Here is a 24,834-nt window from a genome sequence, read left to right as displayed (position 1 = left end):
AAATTAGATTGTATTACCAACCCGGGCAGAATAAAAGCACAAACAAATAGAACTGATGTGTGGCGACGTGTCGAATCGAACATACAGGGTACAGCAGAAATACCTGACGAATTTCCAACATGAATTACTCAGCGACGTAATAAGTCATTCTCAAATTTATTGCGCAGTTTAAAAGAGTAATGTTTGCCATTTATGTCACATACACACTATGTTTTGAAAATAATGTCATCCCAATGCCGACCGTCCTTTCGATGCACCTCTGGAGCCTCTCCCTGAAGTTCCGCATGACTCGCTTGAGCATGTCTTGTGGTGTTGCCTCGATTTCTTTAAGGGTGGCAGCTTTCAGGTCATGTAGTGTTCACGGCTTACGTTGGAAGACGTGATCCTTGAGGTATCCCCAGAAAAAGAAATCGCGAGGGGCAAGATCAGGGCAACGGGCTGGCCACGAAACGTCACCGCATAAGGAGATCAGACGTCCTAGAAACATTTCTCTGAGGAGGCCCATCGATGCCCTGGCTGTGAGTGCAGTGGCACCATCTTGTTGGAACCACACAGCAGGATTTCCGTAGTCGTTGAGTGTCGACTGCAGGAAGATGCATAACAGCCTATGTGTCTTCCTCTTCAAGAAAGTAAGGGCCTACAATTCCGACAGTGCACCAAATAGTAACACGTTCACTGTGGAGAGGTCGCTCGTGGATCTGTCGAGGATGGTTGCGGACCAGGACCGAAAATTTAGTTTATTTACCGGTACATAGCCTGACAAATGAAAGTGCGCTTCATCACTTGATACGACACTGGTGTCAGCTGCCACAGCTTCCAGGATAGTCTCACAACACACTCTGCGGTTGGCCCAATCATGTTCACTGAGTTTCTGAGCATCCACCCTTTTTCATGGGTGGAACTTTATCTCTGCATGTAAAATCCTCCTTAAAATGTGATCCGAGAGTCCCATAACCCTTGCATGCCTACAGGCAGAACATTGAGGAGATTGCATTACGGTGTGTCTCACTGCACGGAAGGTCTCTGGTGTTTGGACACTACGAGGCCTATCTGGCGGCTTCGTTTTAACACTCAAACCACTCTTTCTCAAACTATGCACCCATAACAGAATGGTATTTCTGTTTGGAACTTTCCCATGTCTACCTAAACCAAAGTGTCTATGAAATAACGCTGTGTTATGGTAACAAAAAAGCTAAGCAAAGTCACCTCCGCACAGGCCATGAAGGCCCTTGGAGGAGTGGAAGGTAAAGGCTTCCACCATTGTTAACCTCGGCACGTGATGGGGTAGAGTGGTTAGCTCTATGCCCGGCCGCCTTTGCCCCTAGGAATTAACCTGGTACTAATTTTTTATGTAGGCTGAGTGAACCTCAGGGCCATATGCACGTGTTATGGTAACAGAGTCGGCAATTTTTTTAATAAGTCTCAAATCACGAAACTTCGACGCTCACCACCCCATGCCATGCTAGCGACTGACTGACTGACTAGCTTGATGCACCTATTTCGAGCTGTGGCCAATACTGGTGTTAGTTTGGTGCAATCTACTGTATGTGATATAAATGGCAAACACTACTCTTTTAAAATCTCCACAATAAATTTGGGAATGGCTTGTTACGTTGCTGAGTTATTTACATTTGAAATTCGTCAACTATTTCTGCCGCACCTTGTTCAATGCTCTGCTATCACACTAGGTCAGATAGAATGCTGTTGTCGCCCTAGGACAAGGTGATTTTTTAAAAAGTATGGGGAAAAGTCGCACAGAATGCGCTGCTATTGCCGTAACCCTTCCCTAACTAGTGCAGACCAATGGTGTTTACACAGGAAACTAAAGGCTTAATGTTGCCTGTGGTTGTCCCCAAATTACTGGTCTTGTCTCCTACCCTAACCTATCTAGACCAATGGTCTTGTCCACTCCTACCCTAACCAGTCCAGACCAAAGGTCTTGTCCAGGCCCTAACCTAACCAGTCCAAACCAACAATGTTTACACAGGAAACTAAAGGCTTAACGCTGCTTCGCGGCTATAACCTGGGAGGTTATGCCTCCAGATCCCCTTCGCTTTCTCCACATATTCCTGGTCTTGTCCACCCCTAACCTATCCAGACCAGTGGTGTTTTACATAGAAAACGGTCTTGAATTACTTCAATTCTTTCCTTACCACCTTGGGACTTACATCTCATCTTAGTTCTTAAGTAAGACCACATCCGCCGCAAGAAGTAAACAAAAGACAGTCACCAAGCTTGGTACACATATGACTTATTGTCTGCAAAAAATCGGTGGATGTAAGATGAATAGTTATACTCTGGATGCCGTTTAAGTCCCCATCAGCATTTGGGCAAAAAGGGGTGAAAAAGAAAATGTCTAAAATGACCAAGATTATGGATGTATGTGTACATACTCCAGCATAGCTCTCAATCAAACCTGGTGTACATATGAATTATTCTCTAGAGAAAAATGTTGTGGGGGTAAGACACCCCCTAGCATTTCTATAGTTGGAATTTAGGAAAGAGTGACATGTAAAAATCATCAAAATGAACCAATATTAGTGGTGAATTCATACTTTTTGGGGTTGCTGAGATGAATCGTGAACCGGGCGAGTTAGCCGTGGAGCGCGCAGCTATGAGCTTGCATCCGGGAGATAGTGGGCTCGAACCCCACTGTCGGCAGCCCTGAATATGGTTTTTCCGTAGTTTCCCATTTTCACACCAGGAAAATGCTGGGGCTGTACCTTAATTAAGGCCACGGCCGCTTCCTTCCCATTCCTAGGCCTTTCCTGTCCCATCGTCTCCATAAGACCTATCTGTGTCGGTGCGACGTAAATCAAAATAGCAAAAAAAGAGACGAATTGTGGCACTGGATGCCGTTTAATTCCAAGTTCAGCCTCCATTGGCATGGGGGTGGTCAGAAGGATTGATAAAGAAAATGTCCAAAATGACCGAGATTAGTGTTGAATCCACACCTTTTGCGTTTGCTGGGCCAATTGAGGACAGCCCTAATGACAGTTGGAATCATGTACATTGTATCTATAGCATGACAAGTAAATACTTAAAAATTATCACTTATTTTTATTATTTATTTTAAAGGTTCAGCTACTCTCCAAACATAATGGGCTGCAATAAGGACAAACTTCCATGAAACAAGAAATAAATCTAAAATGAAAATTTTAAACATACTACAATAACTCTAAGATTACAAAATAGTTCGTAAAATATCAGTCAATGTCACAATAAAGAAATCTACAAAAATTCACTGGACACATAATTAATGGGTAATATAAATCCTAAAAGTAAACATTCAGAAGAAGTACCTACCCAGTCCATGGAGCAGTTTCATGTAAAGACACATTATCTGACCTATTTGTAACTAATGTTGTGGAGCAGAACGGGGTACACTAGTTTACTATTAAATTATAGTATATTTTCTTACTTTTTTGTTGTTTATTGAAATTAATTAGTTGAAACATATGTTTTCAAACATGTCACAGCAAAACTTAAGGAGAAAAACTTTGTAACTAATGCAAAACTTTTAATGCTTGCTTTTCTGCTGTGTCAGTCCATCATAAAGAGCATTGACTTGGAGAAAGAATCAAAATTACTGTAAAATTCAAAGCTTAAATTCCCATTTTGATGTCCAAAATTCATGTGTGTTAGATCATTTTCTCCTCTTTCTATGTCGTCATTATCATTTACTTTGTGTTCTGAATTTGTTTCATCATCACTTTCTATCTTGTAATCCAGATCAATATCACTTGTCATCTAACATTTCTTTTAAACTTATTTCAAAGTTTGATTGATTTCCTTTCAGAACTTGTTTAGAATAATCAGTTTGTTTCCACATTATCAATCTATTCTTATTGTTGAAATGGACCTAGTCATGGCTCCATACTGTACAAACTAATTACAAAGCACAGTCAATAATGGCAGTATTATAAAAAAATATTAATCACAATAAACCAAAATATTGATTAACAAGACTCACACTTTTACTGAAGGTCAAACAGAGTGAATGGTATGCAACCTTCATTGCATGGAGGCAATGATCCAACTGAAAGGTATACAAAAGGAAAAATAATTAGGACCCCGTGATGAGAGGGGATGGCCGCCCGAAAGTTGAACAGTCGTCTCACAGACGTATGATACCAGTTGAGGGTTAGGGACCAAGAATGAGGGCTGTTTTCAGCAAGATGGAGCTCTGCCTTATTTTGCCTTTTCAGTTTGAGAATATCTTATTTAGGTGTTTCTTGAACTCTCTTTAGTTGATATGTGCATAACTTTGTCAGGTTTCATGTGCTTGCCAGGGTTGAGCAGGGTATGCCCAGTTCCGCAGATCATTTGCGAGTTGCCTTCTTTGGTGATCTTTCCAATGACTCCATGACTTCTCTGCATTGTTCCCCTCATGTTATGGTCTACCACATCTTGATTTATCCTTCATATTCCTCTGTGGGTGGGGGCAGTAGAATAATATCCATGATATCTCCTGCCTGTCGTAAGAGACGATTAAAACTGGGCCATGGGGCTCCCGACGTGGCGGTATGGGTTGGCGACCCTGCAGCTCTTAACCGAGTTCTAGCATTATTTCCACTTACTTGTGCCAGGCTCCTCACCTTCATCTATTCTGTTCGGCATCCCTTGGTCAACTCTTGTTCTTTTCTGACCCTGGCTGTATTAGGTTTGCAAATCCCAAAATAATTTTTCCTTTCATGCCGTTTGTCTTTCTTTAGCCAATATCTTCATTTTTTGAAGTGTCAGATCCCTTTCATTTTTTCTCTCCCTCTCATTAGTGTTAGTAGAGGATGGTTGCCCCGTTGTACTTTCTCTTAAAATAATAATCACCATTACTCTAATCAGTCACATGTTTTCATATAGAATAATTCAAGTGGTTATGAACACAATACCCTGAGCAAACCAAGAAGACTAAACAACAAACTCCCACAAGTTTCCATTTTAGCCGCTCAGTTATTCAATGTTTATCTTGCAGATTTCCAAGAAACAGTGCCAAAATATTTTGTGTATGCCAATAATATCCGCATAGCCACCGAACACACAAAATTTAACAGCCTTGAGAACACATTAACAAAAGATCTCTTCTCACCGATGAATTTCTTTAAAAGGTCACACCTGACACCTGGCACAACCAAAACAGAAACTCTTCACTTTCATCTGAGTAACATACTGGCCCAGACCACCTTGCAAGTGACTCTCCATGATAGCAATATACCATATAACCCAAACCCAAAATAACTTGGTGTAACACTGGACCGGATACTGTTCATATAGTAAACATCTCTCCAGCCTTATGGTCATACTAAATACAAGAAACAACATCCTAGCTAAGCTCTCTGGCAGCATGTAGGGGTCCACAGTGGCAACTTTATGAACTTCTGCCCTAAGTCTGATGTATACAACAGCTGAATACTGCTCTTCTGTCTGGCTGAATAGAGCCCACACGAAGGACATTGAGACCATCCTGAATCGGACAATGTGTCGTAAAAACATACTTACTGCACTGGCTTCCAGTCCTTGGCCACATCTTTCCACCAGCTCTGTGCTGCTTGGACAATCTTGCCTGAGAAACAAATAAAATACAGGCCAGTAAATCACTTCCGATTCACCTAGATATCCACAGAATCACATCAGCCTAACTGAAATCCAGATACCCTTCTCTGCTGCTGGCTCAAAAACTGATAAAAGAAAATTACTCTGGATTGAGTAGGCCTATCTGGAATGAAGAATGGACTGTTAAGGGCCCCGATGAATGGACATTGATCTTCGACCCTACAAAGGCCCACCCAAATTTCTTTTGTGGACTGGATGGGCCCCACGAAACAGTGTGTGCACTGGACGCGGATGTGGCAATGATTCTTGGGGCCTACAAACAACTGTGTGTAAAGATGGGAGAAAGCAGACATTTTGGTGGAATGATCAAATGAGAGCAAGCACATCAGAATTGGCTCCAAACAAGGGCTGATGCAGATGGAATTGTACGTAGATGAAAGAAACGGAGCAAAACAAATAAATGTTTCATCCAAGAAGTCGTGTTTCAATAATAACCTGCAAAGGCTAGATTGAGCAGAAGGGAAACCTTTCTGGATACCAATGAAGAAAGAGAGGGAGGGAGAGAAAAGGGAAATTAATAGTGTTTTGGGTAAATCAGGTGAACTTGTGGTAGATCCCAGGGAATTACTGGACGGGGGGAAGGAATATTTTGAAAATCTTCTCTATATAATAGTAAATCATTCTGGTGACATTATGAACAACCGAGCTCGTGGGGAGGAGGAAAATTATGTTGGTGAAGTTATGCTTGAGGAAGTGGAAAGGATGGTAAATAAACTCCATTGTCATAAAGCTGCGGGAATAGATGAAATTATACTTGAAATAGTGAAATATAGTGGGAAGGCAGGGATGAAATGGCTTCATAGAGTAATAAAATTAACATGGAATGTTAGTAAGGTACCTTTTGATTGAACAAAAGCAATAATTGCACCTACAGTATCTATAAGAAAGGGAACAAGAGGATTGCAACAGCTACTGGAGTACAGTGAAACCTCAGAATGCAAGTAACTTGGTCTACGAGTCTTTTGCAAGACGAGCAAACATTTTACATAAATTGTAACTTGATAAGCCAGTGAGGTTCCGCAATACGAGCGTCACGTGTGCCTACGTTTTGCCCTCCCCTGTTCGTTTGTTGAATGGATCGAGATCTTTGGTCCTGTAGTGAAGAAATACCTTTCAGAAAATAATCTGCCATTCAAAGTCTTGCTGGTTATGGACAATGCTCCTGCTCATCCTCCTCGAGTCCTTGAGGATGACTTACTGGAGGAATTCAAGTTAAGTTCCTTCCTCCCAACACTACTCCACTATTCCAGCCTATGGATCAGCAAGTCATTTCGAACTTCAAGAAGCTATACACCAAAGCATTATTTCAGCGATGCTTCGAAGTGACCGAAGGAACAAACCTTACCCTCCGAGAGTTTGGGAGAAATCATTTCCCCATCGTGAACTGCCTGAAGATCACCAATAAAGAGAACTCTCACTTCCGCTTGGGTAAAGCTGAGGCCTGACTGTGTTCTTGGACGTGACTTTAAAGGGATTGTTGGTGACAATGAGCCGCCAATTGTTGATGAAATTGTGTCCTTAGGGAAGACTATGGGGCTGGAGGTGAATGACGTGGACATTCAAGAGATGGTGGAAGAACATAGCCAGGAACTGACCACCAACAAACTTATGGACCTGCATCGCGAACAACAGGAGGAGGTTATGGAGATCTCGTCTGGGGAAGAAGAGGAGGAAAAGTCATTGGAATCTCTCACTTCATTTGAGATTCGGGAGAAGTGAAAAATGTAGGAAACGGTGCAAAATTTTGTAGAAAATCACCACCCGAATAAGGCTGTAGCAGTGCGAGCGATGAATCAGATCAGTGACAATGCAATGTCACATTTTCGTGAAATCCTAAAAAAGAGGCAAAAGCAACAGTCATTGGACAGGTTCCTCGTTAAAGTTGCACGTAAAGAAACCAATTCTAGTGAGTCAACAGATAGCAGTGATTCTGTTAGTGAAATTCGTGCTACACAGTCACTCTTCTCATGTCATCTCTCGTCTCACTTACACCAACAATGATTCTATCGTAAGGAAAAATGCACTTTAATTTGTTTTATGTTATATTTTGTTTTAGAAATGGTATGCGAATAAATGTTTTTGTATTGTGGACGAATCGTCTGCGTTTCAATAATTGTTTCTTATGGGAAAACTTGATTTGATATACGAGCGCTTTGGTTTACAAGCATATTGCTGGAACAAATTATGCTCGTGATTCCACTGTATTTCATTGATCAGTATACCAGGGATACTGGCATCTTGGAAGGGAGGGTGCGATCAATGGTTGAGAGTAAGTTGGACGTAAACCAGTGTGGTTTTGGAGCACAATGGGGCTGTCAGGATCAGATTTTCAGTGTGGGCCAGGTAACTGAAAAATGCTACGAGAGGAATAGACAGTTTTGTAGATCTAGAGAAGGCATATTACTTAGTATTGAGGGAAAAGATGTTTGTGATACTGAGGGATTATGGAATAAAGGGTAAAGTATTAAAAGCAATCAAAAGAATTTATGTTGAGAATTAATGGTAGAATGAGTTCTTGGTTCACGGTAGTTAAAGGGGTTAGAGAAGGCTGTAATCTGTCACTTTTGTTGTTCATAGTTTACATGGATCATTTACTGAAAGGTATAACTTAAAGTGGCAGGGAAAGATTTTTAGGTGGAAATGTAATAAGCAGTTTGACTTGTGGCAACGACTTGGTCTTAATGACATGAGCATGATAGAAAATTAGCCTTTTCAAGATTAAAGTGATGAAGGTCGAATGTCAAGTTGGGAATACGAAGCTGGAAGAGGTAGATAATTTCCAGTATTTAGGATGTGTATTTTCCCTTGATGGTAGTACTGTAAGTGAAATTGAATTAAGCAAAGCTAATACATTGAGTTTGCAGTTGCAGTCAACAGTACGGTATTCAGTAAAAGGAAAGTCAGCTCCGAGATGAAACTATCTTTATCTGGCCCGTTTTCGGACCAATTTTGCTTTTCAGGAGTGAAAGCTGGCTGGACTCAGGATGTCTTATTCATAATATGAAAGTAGCAAGAATGATCACGGGTGCAAACGGGTGGGTAAAATGGCAGTTGGGTACTCAGACTGAAGAAATAAAACCTAAGTTAGGAATGAACTCAGTTGATTAAGCTGTATGCACTAACCGACTTAGGTAGTAGGGTCCTGTGATGCAAATGGAGCAGAATAGGTTACCTGGGAAAGTATTATCTGCGCACTTTTTAGTGATAGATTTACACCCTAGTGCTGAAGCGGTCGACTTTGGTTATCTTCGAGATTCGTATTGGCAACCTTTGAAACACAAACTAAGAATCGCTTATCATCGCTGTGCGACATCTGGCGTACACTTTAAGTACTCGTACTGTTGTTGTTTACACAGCAAAGCCAAACTATAGAATTCATGCTAGGAACACGTTTCGCAACGGGAAATGTTATATAGTATTAAATATTGTGTGTGTGTGACACAGTTGTTTGCTTAAAATAATAAAGGTTTATAAAATTCATATCAATCCATCATATTATCGATTCAATTCAGATTTCATTTCCATTCAGTTGGCAGTATTAACGGAACCCTTCTTACTTCTCCAACGAGTACAAAAATCTATCACTAAAAAGTGCGCGGATAATAACTGAGTCATGCGGGGTAAGACAAGTATAGGGAGACCAGGACTACAATGGTTAAACTCAGTCTCTAATGGTTTAAAGGCAAGAGGTATAGAACTAAATGAGGCTACAGAGCTAGGTACAAATAGGGGATTGTGGTAGCATTTAGTAAATTCACAGAGGCTTGCAAACTGAATGCTCAAAGGCATAACAGTCTATAATTAAAATGTGTATGTGATGTGAGATAAATAGTTTTGAAAAGAGTAAACCAGAATGATCCGAATTGTCTAAAAAATATATATAGAAGACCAGTACACTTTTCGTTGCGGCTCATGAAGTTCAATAAGTTTTCACTAAAATTTGTATGACTGCCCATTATGCTTGCCAGCATGTTATCCTTAGCTGCCTTCTTTGCTAGATTCAATTTTCTAGTAAGTTCTTTCAATTTCTCCTTACTTCCACAGCCATTTCTAACTCTATTTCTTTCCAGTCTGCACCTCCTTCTTAGTCTCTTTATTTCTCTATTATAATAAGGTTGAACTGTCAATGTGGGTCCACAGAATGGAATTTTTTAAATCCGCAGCCAATTTTTCATAGTATCATTTTTAGAATTTAATGTTGGGGCCTTGACTTTCTGCGTGTTGTTGTATGAGGCGTCAACAATAACAACCTTTAAGGGTGGTAAGGAATGGTAAAGACCCACCTTATTATAATAGAGAAATAAAGAGACTAAGAAGGAGGTGCAGACTGGAAAGAAATAGAGTTAGAAATGGCTGTGGAAGTAAGGAGAAATTGAAGGAACTTACTAGAAAATTGAATCTAGCAAAGGAGGCAGCTAAGGATAACATGCTGGCAAGCATAATGGGCAGTCACACAAATTTTGGTGAAAAATGGAAGGGTATGTATAGGTATTTTAAGGCAGAAACAGGTTCCAAGAAGGACATGCCAGGAATAATAAATGAACAAGGGGAGTGTGTATGTGAGGATCTCCAAAAGGCAGAAGTATTCAGTCAGCAGTATGTAAAGATTGTTGGTTACAAGGATGATGTCGAGATAGAGGAGGAGACTAAGGCCAGAGAAGTAATAAAATTTACATATGATAACAATGACATTTACAATAAGATACAAAAGTTGAAAACTAGAAAAGTGGCTGGAATTGATCAGATTTCTGGGGATATACTAAAGACAATGGGTTGGGATATAGTACCATATCTGAAGTACTTATTTGATTATTGTTTGGTCAGAGGAGCTATACCAGATGAATGGAGACTTGCTATAGTAGCCCCTGTGTATAAAGGAAAGGGTGATAGACATAAAGCTGAAATTTACAGGCCAGTAAGTTTGACATGCATTGTATGTAAGCTTTGGGAAGGCATTCTTTCTGATTATATTGGACATGTTTGTGAAATTAATAACTGGTTCGATAGAAGGCAATTCGGTTTTAGGAAAGGTTATTCCACTGAAGCTCAACTTGTAGGATTCCAGCAAGATATAGCAGATATCTTGGATTCTGGAGGTCAAATGGACTGTATCGCGATTGACCTGTCTAAAGCATTTGATAGGGTGGATCATGGGAGACTACTGGCAAAAATGTTTGCAATTGGACTAGACAAAAGAGTGACCGAATGGGTTGCTATATTTCTAGAAAATAGATCTCAGAGAGTTAGAGTAGGTGAAGTTTTGTCTGACCCTGTAATAGTTGAGAGGGGAGTTCCTCAGGGCAGTGTTATCGGACCTTTATGTTTTCTTATATATATAAATGATATGAGTAAAGGAGTGGAATCGGAGGTAAGGCTTTTTGCGGATGATGTTATTCTCTATAGAGTGATAAATAAGTTACAAGACTGTGAGCAACTGCAACGTGACCTTGAAAATGTTGTGAGATGGACAGCAGGCAATGGTATGTTGATAAACGGGGTTAAAAGTCAGGTTGTGAGTTTCACAAACAGGAAAAGTCCTCTCAGTTTTAATTACTGCGTTGATGGGGTGAAAGTTCCTTTTAGGGATCATTGTAAGTATCTAGGTGTTAATATAAGGAAAGATCTTCATTGGGGTAATCACATAAATGGGATTGTAAATAAAGAGTACAGATCTCTGCACATGGTTATGAGGGTGTTTAGGGGTTGTAGTAAGGATGTAAAGGAGAGTGCATATAAGTCTCTGGTAAGACCCCAACTAGAGTATGGTTCCAGTGTATGGGACCCGCACCAGGATTACCTGATTCAAGAACTGGAAAAAATCCAAAGAAAAGCAGCTCGATTTGTTCTGGGTGATTTCCGACAAAAGAGTAGAGTTACCAAAATGTTGCAAAGTTTGGGTTGGGAAGAATTGAGAGAAAGAAGAAGAGCTGCTCGACTAAGTGGTATGTTCCGAGCTGTCAGCGGAGAGATGGCGTGGAATGACATTAGTAGACGAATAAGTTTGAATGGCGTTTATAAAAGTAGGAAAGATCACAATATGAGGGAATTCAAGAGGACAAACTGTGGCAAATATTCATTTATAGGAAGGGGAGTTAGGGATTGGAATAACTTACCAAGGGAGATGTTCAATAAATTTCCAGTTTCTTTGAAATCATTTCGGAAAAGGCTAGGAAAGCAACAGATAGGGAATCTGCCACCTGGGCGACTGCCCTAAATGCTGATCAGGATTGATTGATTGATTGATTGATTGATTGATTGATTGATTGATTGTTTGATTGAGTGAGTGAAGCACTGAATTGGGATCAACTTTTCTTTCAACCATTGAATATAATATTAATTATTCATATCTTTGTGGTAGTCTTCACTTTTCTTGTGAGACTAGTAAATAAGCAGCATGTTAGAAATAAAACCTTTCCTACCACCTCTCCAGACGGGGAGTAACACTTCTGAAGTACTATCGTCAGTCCAGGCTTTTAGGCATAGAATGGCTACCGTGTATACAGGTTTCGTCTTCATATACGATGGGATGCCCTTCTTCCTTGTACTTCTTTATGGCTGAAAGGTAAGGTACGTGCATGCTTCTTATGGCATTTTTCTCCATTAAAAGCCCTCTATTATTTATAATCTTTTCCCAGAAGCCTAACTCTTTTACAATACTTCTCAATCTACTCCTTGGAAACCAATCCTCTCTCCTGACACAGGTCCTAATTTAGATATTGAAGTTTTTTCTGTTGAATGTAAAATTCGTGGATTGTGTATCAGCACATTTATCAAAATTGTCAGTGTCTATTACACTTTTCTTTCCCTTTCCGTTTTTTTTTTGGTGTACCAAATGAAGCTCCTTCTGTCTCGTGCTATCTCTTTTCTACTAATTTTTTTTCACTACTTGTTTAACGTCGCATTAACACATTGAAGGTTTTCAGTGATGGAGGGATGGCAAAGGGCTAGGATTGGGAAGGTAGCGCCTATGGCTTTAATTAAGGTACGGCCCAAGTATTTGCCTGGTGTGAAAATGGGATACCACGGAAAACCATCTTTAAGGCTGCCGACGGTGGATTTGAACCCACTATCTCCCGAATGCAAGCTTACAGGTGTGCAACCCTAACCGTACGCCCAACTTGCTCGGTTAAAATTCTTTTGATCATCCTCTACAACACTGTTGCATCTGCTATTCTTTGTTGTACTTTCATCAACTCTCCTCTGTACTGTTCTTGATTTTATTCTTACTCTCCTCAGCTTCCTTATTCATAAAACAATGAACATTGAGAACAATCTATTGCAAGCCTGTAGACACACACAAACTCCTTCTCTCCACCACCTAAACTTTCAGGGGTCTCTGTGATGGTGATGATTATTGTTTTAAGAGCAAGTACAACTAGGCAACCATACTCTACACCAGGGGTCTCCAATTGGGAATATGGTGTAGTGACCACAGGACCCCCAGCTGAGCCTGTGTTGCTTCCACTTATTCTGGTCTATCTTTTTAATGATGACCATCCCTCATGAAACTGTTTACTCAGCTTCCAACACCAGACATAGATATACAGTTTCAGTGAATTCTTTGTGTTCAGTTCTTGAGCAATGACTGACTAGATGGATCACTAGTATATTATATAAAAATGTGATCAAGGTTACTGTTGTAACGTAGTTACATAGGCACCTATTGTTACTTTCTTATACCACAGTGGTGCTGTCTTATGTTTTCAGTTCTGCATATTTGACACATTAGTTTGGTTCATATACAGGGTTATTCAGCTAAGCCGTCCACCTCAAATATCTTTTGATCTATTCTTCTGTTTTGAAAATCTTAAATTGTATTAAGGGTGTCATTGAACACTGTCTAATTCGTCTCCATCATTTATGTAATTACTGAGAAACTGGTAGCAACTTTGTTTTTTAAAAGGGACAGTACTAATTTCACCCAATAGAACAACTAAGAATCAAGCAATAAGTTCAGTGATGAGCTTATTTTGTACCTAAATCTTATGAGTACTTTTGGAGATATTAAAGGGTTTCATATGTGTAGGCATTAAATGGAAAGCTATCTGCCACTTGCTGTGGTGATGTTGATTTCCGTAGGGAACCTGAAATATTTGTCCCGAATGAGTAAATTTATAATACCAACATAAATGGTCCGTTATTGGACATTATAAATTTTCCAGCTAACTCATTCCTGGTTGTCAGCGTTTCACGCCAGTGTGCTAAGCTGGGCTCATCAGTTGGCAGATAGCACACCCACCAAGATGCATGGCTAGTGCATACCATGGAGGCCACTGCGCAGGCTATTTGGAGCCACCGGCAGTGACAATGCACTATGAGAGACTTTGTCTCATTACCAAAAATTGATGCCTGCCTGGCCATCAAATGAGGCAAAATGCTCGCAACCAGGAATGAGTTAGCTGAAAAATTTATAATGTCCAATAATGGACCATTTATATTGGTATTATAAATTTACTCATTCGGGACAAATATTTCAGGTTCCTTATGGGAATCAACATCTATATAATTTGATGGCCAGGCAGGCATCAATTTTTGGTAATGAGACAAAGTCTCTCATAGTGCATTGGCACTGCCGGTGGCTCCAAATGTCCTACGCAGTAGCCTCCACGGTATGCACTAGCCATGCGCCTTGGTGGGTGTGCTATTTGCCAACTGATGAGCCCAGCTTAGCACATTGGGGCAAAACGCTGGCAACCAGGAATGAGTTAGCTGGAAAATTTATAATGTCCAATAACGGACCATTTATATTGGTATTACTTACTGTGATGTCGAGGGCATGCTGCATTACTCACCTTGTTGATATACACTCGTACTTTGCCCTTATTTTTAGTGGGCCCGGAGAAACAAAGTTGCTACCAGTTTCTTGGTAATTATGTATGTGATAGAGACGAATTGAACAGTGTTAGATTAGATTAGTATATATACAAATCTGTAATTGGTTTTGTCAAGTTATGTTTTATCGATTGCTTTTCTTTCAGTACAGCGGTTATCAGTCGCAGCGAAAAGATGCTATTCCGAACAAGCTTTTCCAAGAATAACAACACACTATACAATTGTACCTCGAGAAACAGATCCAAGGTGGAAAGGTATGTACAGGACTTTATGACTATTATTTTTCCTTGATTTTTAGTATTTGTTTTGTTTGTAATGTTTAACCTTGAAGCCAGTTTTTCTTATTTTATCAGGACATGTTTAAGTATTCACATGTACACTCGTCTATTAAGATACTGGTACATCTTTCTGAAAATGAAGACATGCTCGCAAAAACGGTCTAATCCTCACTTTGCTTGAAAGGAGAAAATTTAAGCTTTGTAAATGGAACAAAAAAATATATACTGCATTAATTTTACCTGATGTATTGCACATCAAATCAAGGTATACATTCAGGAAAATCTTTTCATAGCAAGTTTAAGTCATTTTATCACAGACTAGCGAAGTAGTAGCTAAATGAACTTACGGGAAGTTGTATACTCAATGTACATGTGTAAGTTTTATAACATACCTACCTGATTTTGTGATAAATGGAAAGGAAATGCAAATAATTCTGGCAATACATTATATAATATAGATAAGGAAAGTGTTGTTACAAACAAATAATACATACTTTATCAACAAATGCAATAATGAGGTTGGCCTACAGGTACTTAGTCCTGTACCTTAACCTAATCATAATCAGGAATAGCAAAAAGTGGATCCTCTTCTTCTTCTGCTTGCACGGGACTACATGCGTTGGTAGCAAGATTTTTGTAGTATGCATGATACACATGTAATCTAATAAGTCTAAAATATCCTTGATTTTGGCTGGAATTAGAGGCCTAGGTCTGTCATACTTGCATGGTAGGTGTTCAGTACCGAATGATGGTCTACCAGGTACTTGCTTTCTGAGATCTACAGAATCATATTCTTCAATAGAAGAGTATGAGTACTTGAAAAGCAACCTAAATGGATCCTCTTTACTGATTTACAACATGTAATTTTGCTTAATAATACCTTTTGCTTTGAATCAGAGACTGTTCTTTTCGTTATCTTATCCAGTAAAGGCGAAGCAGTGATAAACATGTCACGTGTCCTCTTTACCACTGCAAAAGGCTTCTTAACCCTAGTCTTCCTAACAAGTTCCATCCATTGATCTGGAATGTAAATTGATGACACTTGCCTCTTTTTCTTCTCTATAAGGCCAAAGTCTCTGTCACGTGGCAAATACGTGTGTCCTGGTACTAAATATTTATGTTCTATTATATTAAATCTTCCAGTCTGGACTAAAAACATCCAAAAGCTAACTAAAGAAAAGTTCTTGTCTTGACCAAAACAAGAATCAGAATACACTGTCAGGTGGTTAACATTATCAGGAATGGAAGTCATTACATAATGTCGAAGGCATGAGATTATATCATCAGCCCCCTTTTCCACTACATCCTAAGACCACATACTGTAAATATTGTTGCAGCGTTATTTGCAACATTGTGAATACCAAAATTCGAAGTCCAAACCTGACATTTATAAAATATTATCCCTACAGTCAAGTGGGAATTGAGGAGACATTGCTGCATGTCAAAAGCAATCACATGAACAATGCTGTCTTCCTTAGATAATTGTGTGTCTGCTTTTAACTGCTTATAAGCCGAGTCTGCTTTTCGTTTATGCAGCTCTAACTTACATTCTAGATCTTTTTTCTTTATCAGAGGATCATTCTCTGTTGAAATTTATGTTAAAATGTCTTTACAAAAACAGCATTAGTTTTATTTGCACAGCGTAACATTTAAATAGTTTGTATCATTTGCCACTCGCACTGGCTTGTGCAGCGAGCGCGGTTTCTAGCTGAGCTTTAGGTCACGAATAAACAGGAATTTCTGGAGTCTTGGTGGGTTTTTTTTTCTTTCTTTCCAATGTGCTTGTGATTAGTGATGGGCAGAATTGAATATTTAATGCGTTGGAGAACTTTTGAGAATCGATACTTACATTCAAAACAGTATTCTCGAGTTCAACATTGTAACCTTCCAGGTTTTGACACCTACATGTAAATTACTTATATTTGTATAGCCCAAATTACGTGATATCATACGATATCAGAAGATTTGTCATCGGGAATATTTCATTGACATCTGTAAATTTGATTACAGGCGATTGTAAATCTATATAATATTCAAATAATTTATTATTTATATTATTACAGCATATTTTATTATTTATATAATGTTGGAAGAAGTTTTCATTATGTTCTGTATTTTGGTCTATATTAGAAACCTACAGTTGTGTCATTTCACCCCATACTTTGTATAAGGAAGTGTTATTCTTGGAAGCCTGGGAAATTAGTATGATGAATCTGAAATATTTGTCCCGAATGAGTAAATTTATAATACCAATATAAGTGGTCCATTATTGGACATTATAAATTTTCCAGTTAACTCATTCCTGGTTGCCAGCGTTTCGCTCTCATGTGCTAGGTTGGGCTCATCAGTTGGTACCTAGCACACCTACCAAGACGCTGGCTAGTGCATACCGTGGAGGCCACTGCGTAGGCTACTTGGAGCCACCGGCAGTGCCAATGCACTATGAGAGACTTAGTCTCTCTACCAAAAATTGATGCCTGCTTAGCCATCAGATGATATAGATGTTGATCCCCATAAGGAATCTGAAATATTTGTCCCGAATGAGTAAATTTATAATACCAATATAAATATAAATGGTATTGTGACGTGGAGATGTACACCTATTGGACACGCCTACCGCACTGGTGAAGAGAAAGGATGAAAAAAAGAGATTGGCTCAGAAACAGTGAAGAAAGGAGATTGGATAGGAAACAGAGACCTGGCGGAATGGGGAATGAGCCTATAAAATATCGGGACAGGTACAAGAACAAAAACTGGAACAAGAACGGAGTTATTATGTTGTCGGAACGGAACTTACCATCATTGTGGAACTGATTTAAGTTTTTCACTATGTATCGGCAGTATTTCTTGGGACTTCAATGTTTATAGCGGTACACAGTACAGGGATACTGCTGAAATACGGTCATACTATACTATTCACAGTATAGAACTTTGTTTATTTTGAGTCTATTATACGCAGTATCGTCTTTGTATTCTTACAGTGAGACAGTTTAGTTGGTGTGGATATTCAAATTAAGATGGTAAAATTCATGATGTTGGATTTTCTCCACCCGAGATCATTTGTGATCGTATTTCATAGAAGTAGGGCCTATGTCTAGCTTACAGACAAGACAAATAGGGAGTGTTAGGCCCAATAGACCTCAATGGATTTTCCAAAGAAAGGAAGGATGTCCATGAAGCAGATCTACCATGGCGAAAAGGGGAACGAGTAACCATGGAAACTAGAGGACATCATCTGAAGCAAATTGGTGAGCTGACGTTAGATAATGCAAGCGACGATAAATTTCATTAAATTCAAATTAAATTGTTTCAGGCTGAAAAGGAACCTTTCCAATTCATCTCTTCTTTTTTTTTTTTTTGTTTAAATAAATTCAGTTAAAATTGAGATTGCGTTAATCTCCTTTCTTGTAGCGATACTTAATGGTTAATATTTCATATCCCACTTCTGTGATTTTCAATCTGAGTCTCTATGGTCATTAAAAATAAATGTTGCATTACAGTTCCTTTTAAACTGTAAAGCTGGAGCCCAATTATTACATAGAGAAGTGGGAAACCATAGTAGAGTGGTAATTAAGATTCCTATATTGTGGCAATTTGCAGGCGAGCCACAGTTCTTATTTATTTTCTTTATTATTTATTTATTTACATAGTTTACGCCCACATTGGAGCACTTAAATCAAACCCAAATACATTTATGTTAACAAAGAATTAACTGAAGATTTAGCTTGCATCATCTTCCTTTCCCAAAAACTCTTCATTCTGGCTGACCTGGCTGCCCTTTCTTCATCAGATATGACATATTGTTTGTGTTGTACAGTTTTTAATGACAATCTTATTTGTTTGTTCTTGAGAATCCTTTTTTTCTTCTCTATTTTCAATTTGCTTCATTGTAACATTCAGCTCTTGTAAATCATTCTGAACTTCTTTAAACCAATTATTTTTTGTTTTACTTTTCCAAAAGTAATTAAATAGTTGTTTTATTACCCTATTATCATTTAATCTAGAAAGATGACAGAAAAAGGCAATTCTTCTTTTTCTCATCGTATCTATTATAGATTCACTTTCCCTATAAACCACTGCTATATGCACAGTCACATAAATGTCACTCAACGAGGAGCTACTGAAGGGAGTGTTACAACATAACGTTTAAAAGTCGTGGTACAAGATTTCCAGGAACTTACTACAAACAGTATACCGGTTACCAAATGGAAGATAAAAAAAGGGATTTTGCCATCATGTTGGTCGCTTTTGTATCTGATGTATTTTATTTCATTAGATTAGATAATTAAAAATTACTTGTGGTTGATTGTTTTCAGAACATCTGATTGGTCAGTCTTCCCAGGTTCATTCTGTAGATTCTGTAGATATGTCCGAAGAACATGGCTCTGCTGTTCCGGATGGTATCTGAGATCTCTTCCGTCTTCAGATATAATTCTCGGTTTCCTTTCTTTCTGTATGGTCCATCCGCTGTTCTTTGGGGTCCTACTATCTTCCTCAGAATCTTTCTCGCCTCCAGTTCTAACATCTTGACCAATCCAGTTTTTATGAGTTTCAAACATTCAGATGCACATAAAGCCTCCAGACAGATCACTGTCTGGTTGTGTCTGAGATTTGCATTGATCAAGACCTTCTTGTTGTAAGTTTTCATAATTAGTTTATATACCAAGTTCATCTTGTCAATTCTTGATAGCAGTGCCTCTCTTTCTGACAGTTTATTGTCTATCCACTCTCAAAGATATTTTAATTTCTCCACTTTCAGAATCCTTTCTCTCTCTCTCGACCGTCATCCATCTGGATGATCTTTTGATGTTGGTCATGTATTGTGTCTTCTTGAAGGAAATCCATAGGCCTACCTTACTTGTTTCTTCCTGGGGTTGGACAATTTGGTTCCTTGCCTCTTCTATTGACTATCAGAACCACAAAGGTTAAACAGTCAACTTCAATTCCTTTGTTGTTGCACCCTGTTCGTATACCGCCTATTCCTTGCAGAATTTTGCGGCAGCATTCTCTAATCACTTTGTCAAGAGCACAGTTGAATACAAGGGAAGATGGTCCATTTCCCTGTCTGACCCCTGTTTGAATCCCAAAAGATTCCAGTGGGATCCCTCTGAATTTGATCTTGGCTGCTTTGCCAGTCACGATCTGTTTAATGAGTTCTCTTGTCTTCCTATCTAGATTTTTTCCAAAGATATGGATCATTGTCTCCCTTTCTAATGAATCGTAGTGCGACTTTAAATGGTCCCAAATACATTTAACTATATATGAATGAGATAAAATATTCATTAAATAAAATACTCAATCGTCGGACTATGTACTCACACTTAGTACTTACCTGATTACATACACATACAATATTTGATGGGTGCCAGCTACAAATTAATATAACAATAATAGAATGAGAGTCATGAATATCTCTAGGGTGTGAGATAATAAGCTTACTTTGACAGCATAACATATAGGTTCTGGGAAAAGGAGATTGGCGTTCGGTTTCCCCATTAAAATATGAAGTTATATGATGTACTATTGAAATGAAACAATTTATTTGATACTAAACAAAATATATTCTTTAAAACTTGACTTTAATGAGTGAGATTTACTGTGATAATTCAAAATATAATATAAAACTCTGACATTACAACTGAAGGAAACTCGACGCATAAAATTTGAAATACTCTTGACCAGACATTTAAAAGTTATACAAGAAATTTATCCCTCACTGTTCACTTGACTGTACCTCAAACACTTTGAGTGTAATTATGATGTAGTCCTTTGAGTTGGTATCATCTATAGGTATCTCAAGCCTAATTTAGTTTCACCAACGAGATATAGTATGGCTTGAAATTATATTTACACTTCACAATCAAATTTACAAGTAATTCACTGATAACTGTTAGTCTACATTACGACGACTCAGTATTCGGCTGTCACCGAACTGACACAAGAACTCAACGGAACAGATGCACGAAACACACTTCGAACAAATAATCCATTTGGTCACTGACGATTATGTATCCATATCACTGTTCCCCATTTGTCTCCTTCCAATTGACTTCATGGCAAGTCTCTCCATTCATCTCCTTCCAGCCAGCTGCTTCCAAGCAACTGAATTATCCAACTGACTGACTGACTGAGGCCTTTCCATGCAAATGACTGCTGCTATAGTATACAGCTCATATATATAGCCATCAGTTGACACCTGGTCTAACATTCATGTCAGATCTCAAAATAGATATGTCACTTCCACCCAGCTACAAATGTTACATATTTATGTTGAAATAGCCCCAGGCACCTTAGGAACTCCCTAAATATGATCTCATCGCTAAATGCATACAATGACAGAGCGATGACTTGACAGTTACTGTAACAGTATTGTACCATATGTTGCAATGTCAAAAGGTTTCACAAAACATATCCATATCTGATATTAGGTAGTTAGTCTGACTTTACATTATTTTGATGCTAATACACACACACACACATATATATATATACACACACACAATAAATTAAATGCAATAAAGCAAGCAATAATTAATTAATTAATACATAGCAAAATTATAGAATTGAATCAAACAATAATAATAGTTATAATAATAGTAGTAATAATACAGATACAACAACAACAATAATAATAATGATACAGATATAATAATAATACAGATGAATGCTTGTAACGGGATCTGAACCGTTGCAGTAGGCCTTTTTGAAATCCGCAAATGTGAGCACAAATTTCTTGATTCTTTATTTCTGGTATGCAGTGATAAACTTGAAGTTCAGGATCTGTTCTGCACTTGATCTGCCCTCACCAATTTGTGGCTCCAATTTTTTTTCTGCTCATTGTAGCAGTGCTTTTGCAAATATCTTATATGTCTCTGATAGTAGCGGTATTCCCCTGTAATTTTTGACGTCTTGTCTCCTTTCTTGTGAAATGGGTGTATCAACACTCATGTCCATCCATGTGACAGCTTTTCCTTTTCGTAAATGTTGCTCGGGATTCTCGTCAATTGAACGATTGCTCTATCATTGGCATATTTCCAAGGGTCCGCAATAATCCCATCTTTCCCAGGTGCTTTATTGCCCTTCAAGGTCTTGATGATACTCCTGACTTCTTCCACAGTCGGAGGTTCCAAGTCCGGATTTGATTCTTTGTGATTATAGTCAAATTTCTAGGATGATGGTTCACTATTAAGGAGTTTTATGAAGTAGTCTTCTAGGGTCTGACTGTTCTCCACATCATTGTGGGCTACCTACTTTTCCTTCTTGGTTTCTGAAGTTTAGACTTGGTGGATCGTATCTACTTAAGGTACTCCTAAATGTTTTATAAAAGTCCTGGACCGAGCTCGATAGCTGAAGTCGCTTAAGTGCGGCCAGTATCCAGTATTCGGGAGATAGTAGGTTCGAACCCCACTGTCGGCAGCCCTGAAAATGGTTTTCCGTGGTTTCCCATTTTCACACCAGGCAAATGCTGGGGCTGTACCTTAATTAAGGCCACGGCCGCTTCCTTCCCACTCCTAGCCCTTCCCTGTCCCATCGTCGCCATAAGACCTATCTGTGTCGGTGCGACGTAAAACAACTAGCAAAAAAAAAGTCCTGGATGTTATTTTTCTGAAATTCCTGTTTGATCTGGATCAAATGTTGTTTCTTTATACTTTCTCCTGAGATTCCTGATGATCTTGGCAGTTCTCTTCCTAGTTTCCTGGAACTCCTGGTTTTCGGGTGTTTTCCGCCTTCCGGCATTCCTCAATTCCCTTATCACCTTCAGATGACCACCACGCACGTTTCCTTCTTTTCTCATTTTTTCACATGACCAAACCACTTCAGTCTTGCCTTTTGGATCTTCTAGTCCTACATCTTCTCTGACTTTTTCATTCCTGATTTTATCCCTCCTGGTCTTCTGGATCATTGTGCGTAGGAACATTTCTGCTGCTTGTAGTTTCGAGTTGTCCTTTCTTGTTAATGTAGTGGTTTCCAGGCTGTATGTGAGGATAGGGATGTAGCATGATATGGATGCTTATTTAGACAGTGGATCAAGTTTGTTCACTGACAATTTCTACACGTCTGTTGATCTGGCAAATAAACTCATAGCTAGACGCACTCACCTGGTTGGTACCTTGCGGAAGAATAGAGTTGGGCTTCCGCCAGGTCTAAAAGAAAGAGTCAAGAAAGGAGAAATGGCTGCTAAGGAATCACAGAATGGTATCCTAGCACTGAAACAGATGGACAAGCAAGAGGTTTATATGCTCTCAACTGAGCGTCAGTAGGAATTTGTATCTTCAGGAAAACATGATAAGAGTAACAGGGAAATTTTCAAACCATCTGTAGTTATTCACTATAACTAAGCAAAGCCTGGCATTGATGTATCTGGTCATCTATCATATCATATAATACATCTGTTCGGAAAACTGTCAGATGGTATCACAAGGTAGCGGCGGAACTACTAATTGGAACGAACTTGGTTTATTCATGGATTGCATTGAGAAACTATCAAACATTGCCAAAGCTACAGAAAATGTCCATCACTACCTTCAAGGAGAAATGTGCTCTTGAACTGATGTGCTTGTCTGATGAAGTAGAAACACCTCATCACAATCGTGGTATCCATCTCCTTGTGGAGACAGAAGAAGCTAAAAAGGCTGGAAATCCCACAGGAAGAGAAGGAAATACTGCAGCATATGCTACAAAGAGACTAACGGAACTGGAGGCTGAGAGGCTGCAAGGAAAGTGAAGAAAGTAACAACATACTGTAAACATTGCCCAGACAAAGCATTCTTATGCAAACATCACTTGTGAGTTGGTTCACAGGTGATGTGTATCTTGTAAAAACTGTTATTCTTTCATATCATTTATACTAGATGTCATAAATTCAATGACTAGCATGATATATCGTTATCTGTGTTGGTTTCTTTTGTAATTTTAATTTTCCATAGAACAATGAAGCTCCATTGACCTAATAATAACCATTTCTGAAGTTATGTAACAATAGTAAGAATAAAGCAATAATAGACTCCAATCCACATTATTTTCCTTCCCATTAATAATTGAATTCTGATGGTTGCATATTCCAGAGAAATTCCAGTGTCTCTTGCACAATGCACAGCGTGCTGAGAAAGGAATGGGCACCGTGCTGCCATCTATGAACACCTTACATGAACAAGCAGTGCAATACAACAGCGAATGGTAGCGCTAGTTTTGCGCGACAGCCTAAAGTTGAGAGGCCTGGATACACTTGCGTGTCACCTCATGAGGGGTGTCATGCAATATTTCATAAGAGCGTCCGTCACCCCACAAGGAGTGACATCTTCTTCAACATGTTAATGAATGCCTCCCATCGTTCAGTCGTCTAGTGTCCATTCCATTTTTTCCATGCTTTGATTCTATTTTCCGTTAATGCTTTACCATAGGTTGTATTCCACCATTAAAATGAATCAGTCGTGATTAGAGTTTTTCATGCACTGCTATTTTAAAACTTGAATTTGAAAATGACTTCCCCATCCCTCATTTCTCTGCATACTCTAAATATACTGCACACTGTCATCATATTTACTCATATGCTAAGGAAATTATTGCTGTGCTTAATAGCAGTGTTTTATTGCATGTAGTAATCCCTCCAGTTTTAAGATTTTAAATATTACCTATTAAGACAGTTTTTTATTGAAAATTAAATGTGTCTATTAAGCAAGGAAAGTTTTTCCAAAATTTTAAGGGGAAATCTGCGGTCCGTCTGTTATGTGGTGGTGTCTATTACACAAGTAAATACCGTATTTACGCGAATATTACCCGCATATTTTTAAAAAAATTTGAGGCACGAAATTGGGGTGCGGGTTGTATTGAGTCAATGTTGGCATATTTTTTTCAAAACCAGCCTTCCTAAAGTTAGGGTGCGAGGAGTATTCGGTGGTGGGGATTATTCGCGTAAATACGGTAATGTATACAGGCCTAAAAGTGATGTGATGTGTTCGCCATTTACAATTATGTAGGCCTAAAAGTGATGTGTTCACCATACAAAATGGGAGATTCTTACATGTGATCTAGTTTGCAAGTAAATACAGTAATTTGAACTGAATATTTGAAATTAACCCTGCTTTTTAACTGGCTATTTCTTTTAAGAAACCTG

The 24,834-nt window shown here is 38.8% G+C and overlaps 1 protein-coding gene across 1 annotated transcript in view; it reads left to right on the top strand.

The window, feature by feature from the left end:
- Nucleotides 1-24,834, top strand: part of Etf-QO (electron transfer flavoprotein-ubiquinone oxidoreductase) — a 134,109-nt gene that overhangs the window by 6,547 nt on the left and 102,728 nt on the right. The window contains exon 2 of the mRNA XM_068227037.1: nucleotides 14,589-14,696. Coding sequence (XP_068083138.1) covers nucleotides 14,589-14,696 — 108 coding nt within the window. The remainder of the gene's footprint in view (nucleotides 1-14,588; nucleotides 14,697-24,834) is intronic.

The sequence above is a fragment of the Anabrus simplex genome, chromosome 3 (assembly GCF_040414725.1).
Source record: "Anabrus simplex isolate iqAnaSimp1 chromosome 3, ASM4041472v1, whole genome shotgun sequence".
Taxonomy (NCBI): domain Eukaryota; kingdom Metazoa; phylum Arthropoda; class Insecta; order Orthoptera; family Tettigoniidae; genus Anabrus; species Anabrus simplex.
The sequence above is the reverse complement of the archived record's forward strand: the minus strand, read 5'-3'. Positions and strand labels throughout refer to the sequence as shown.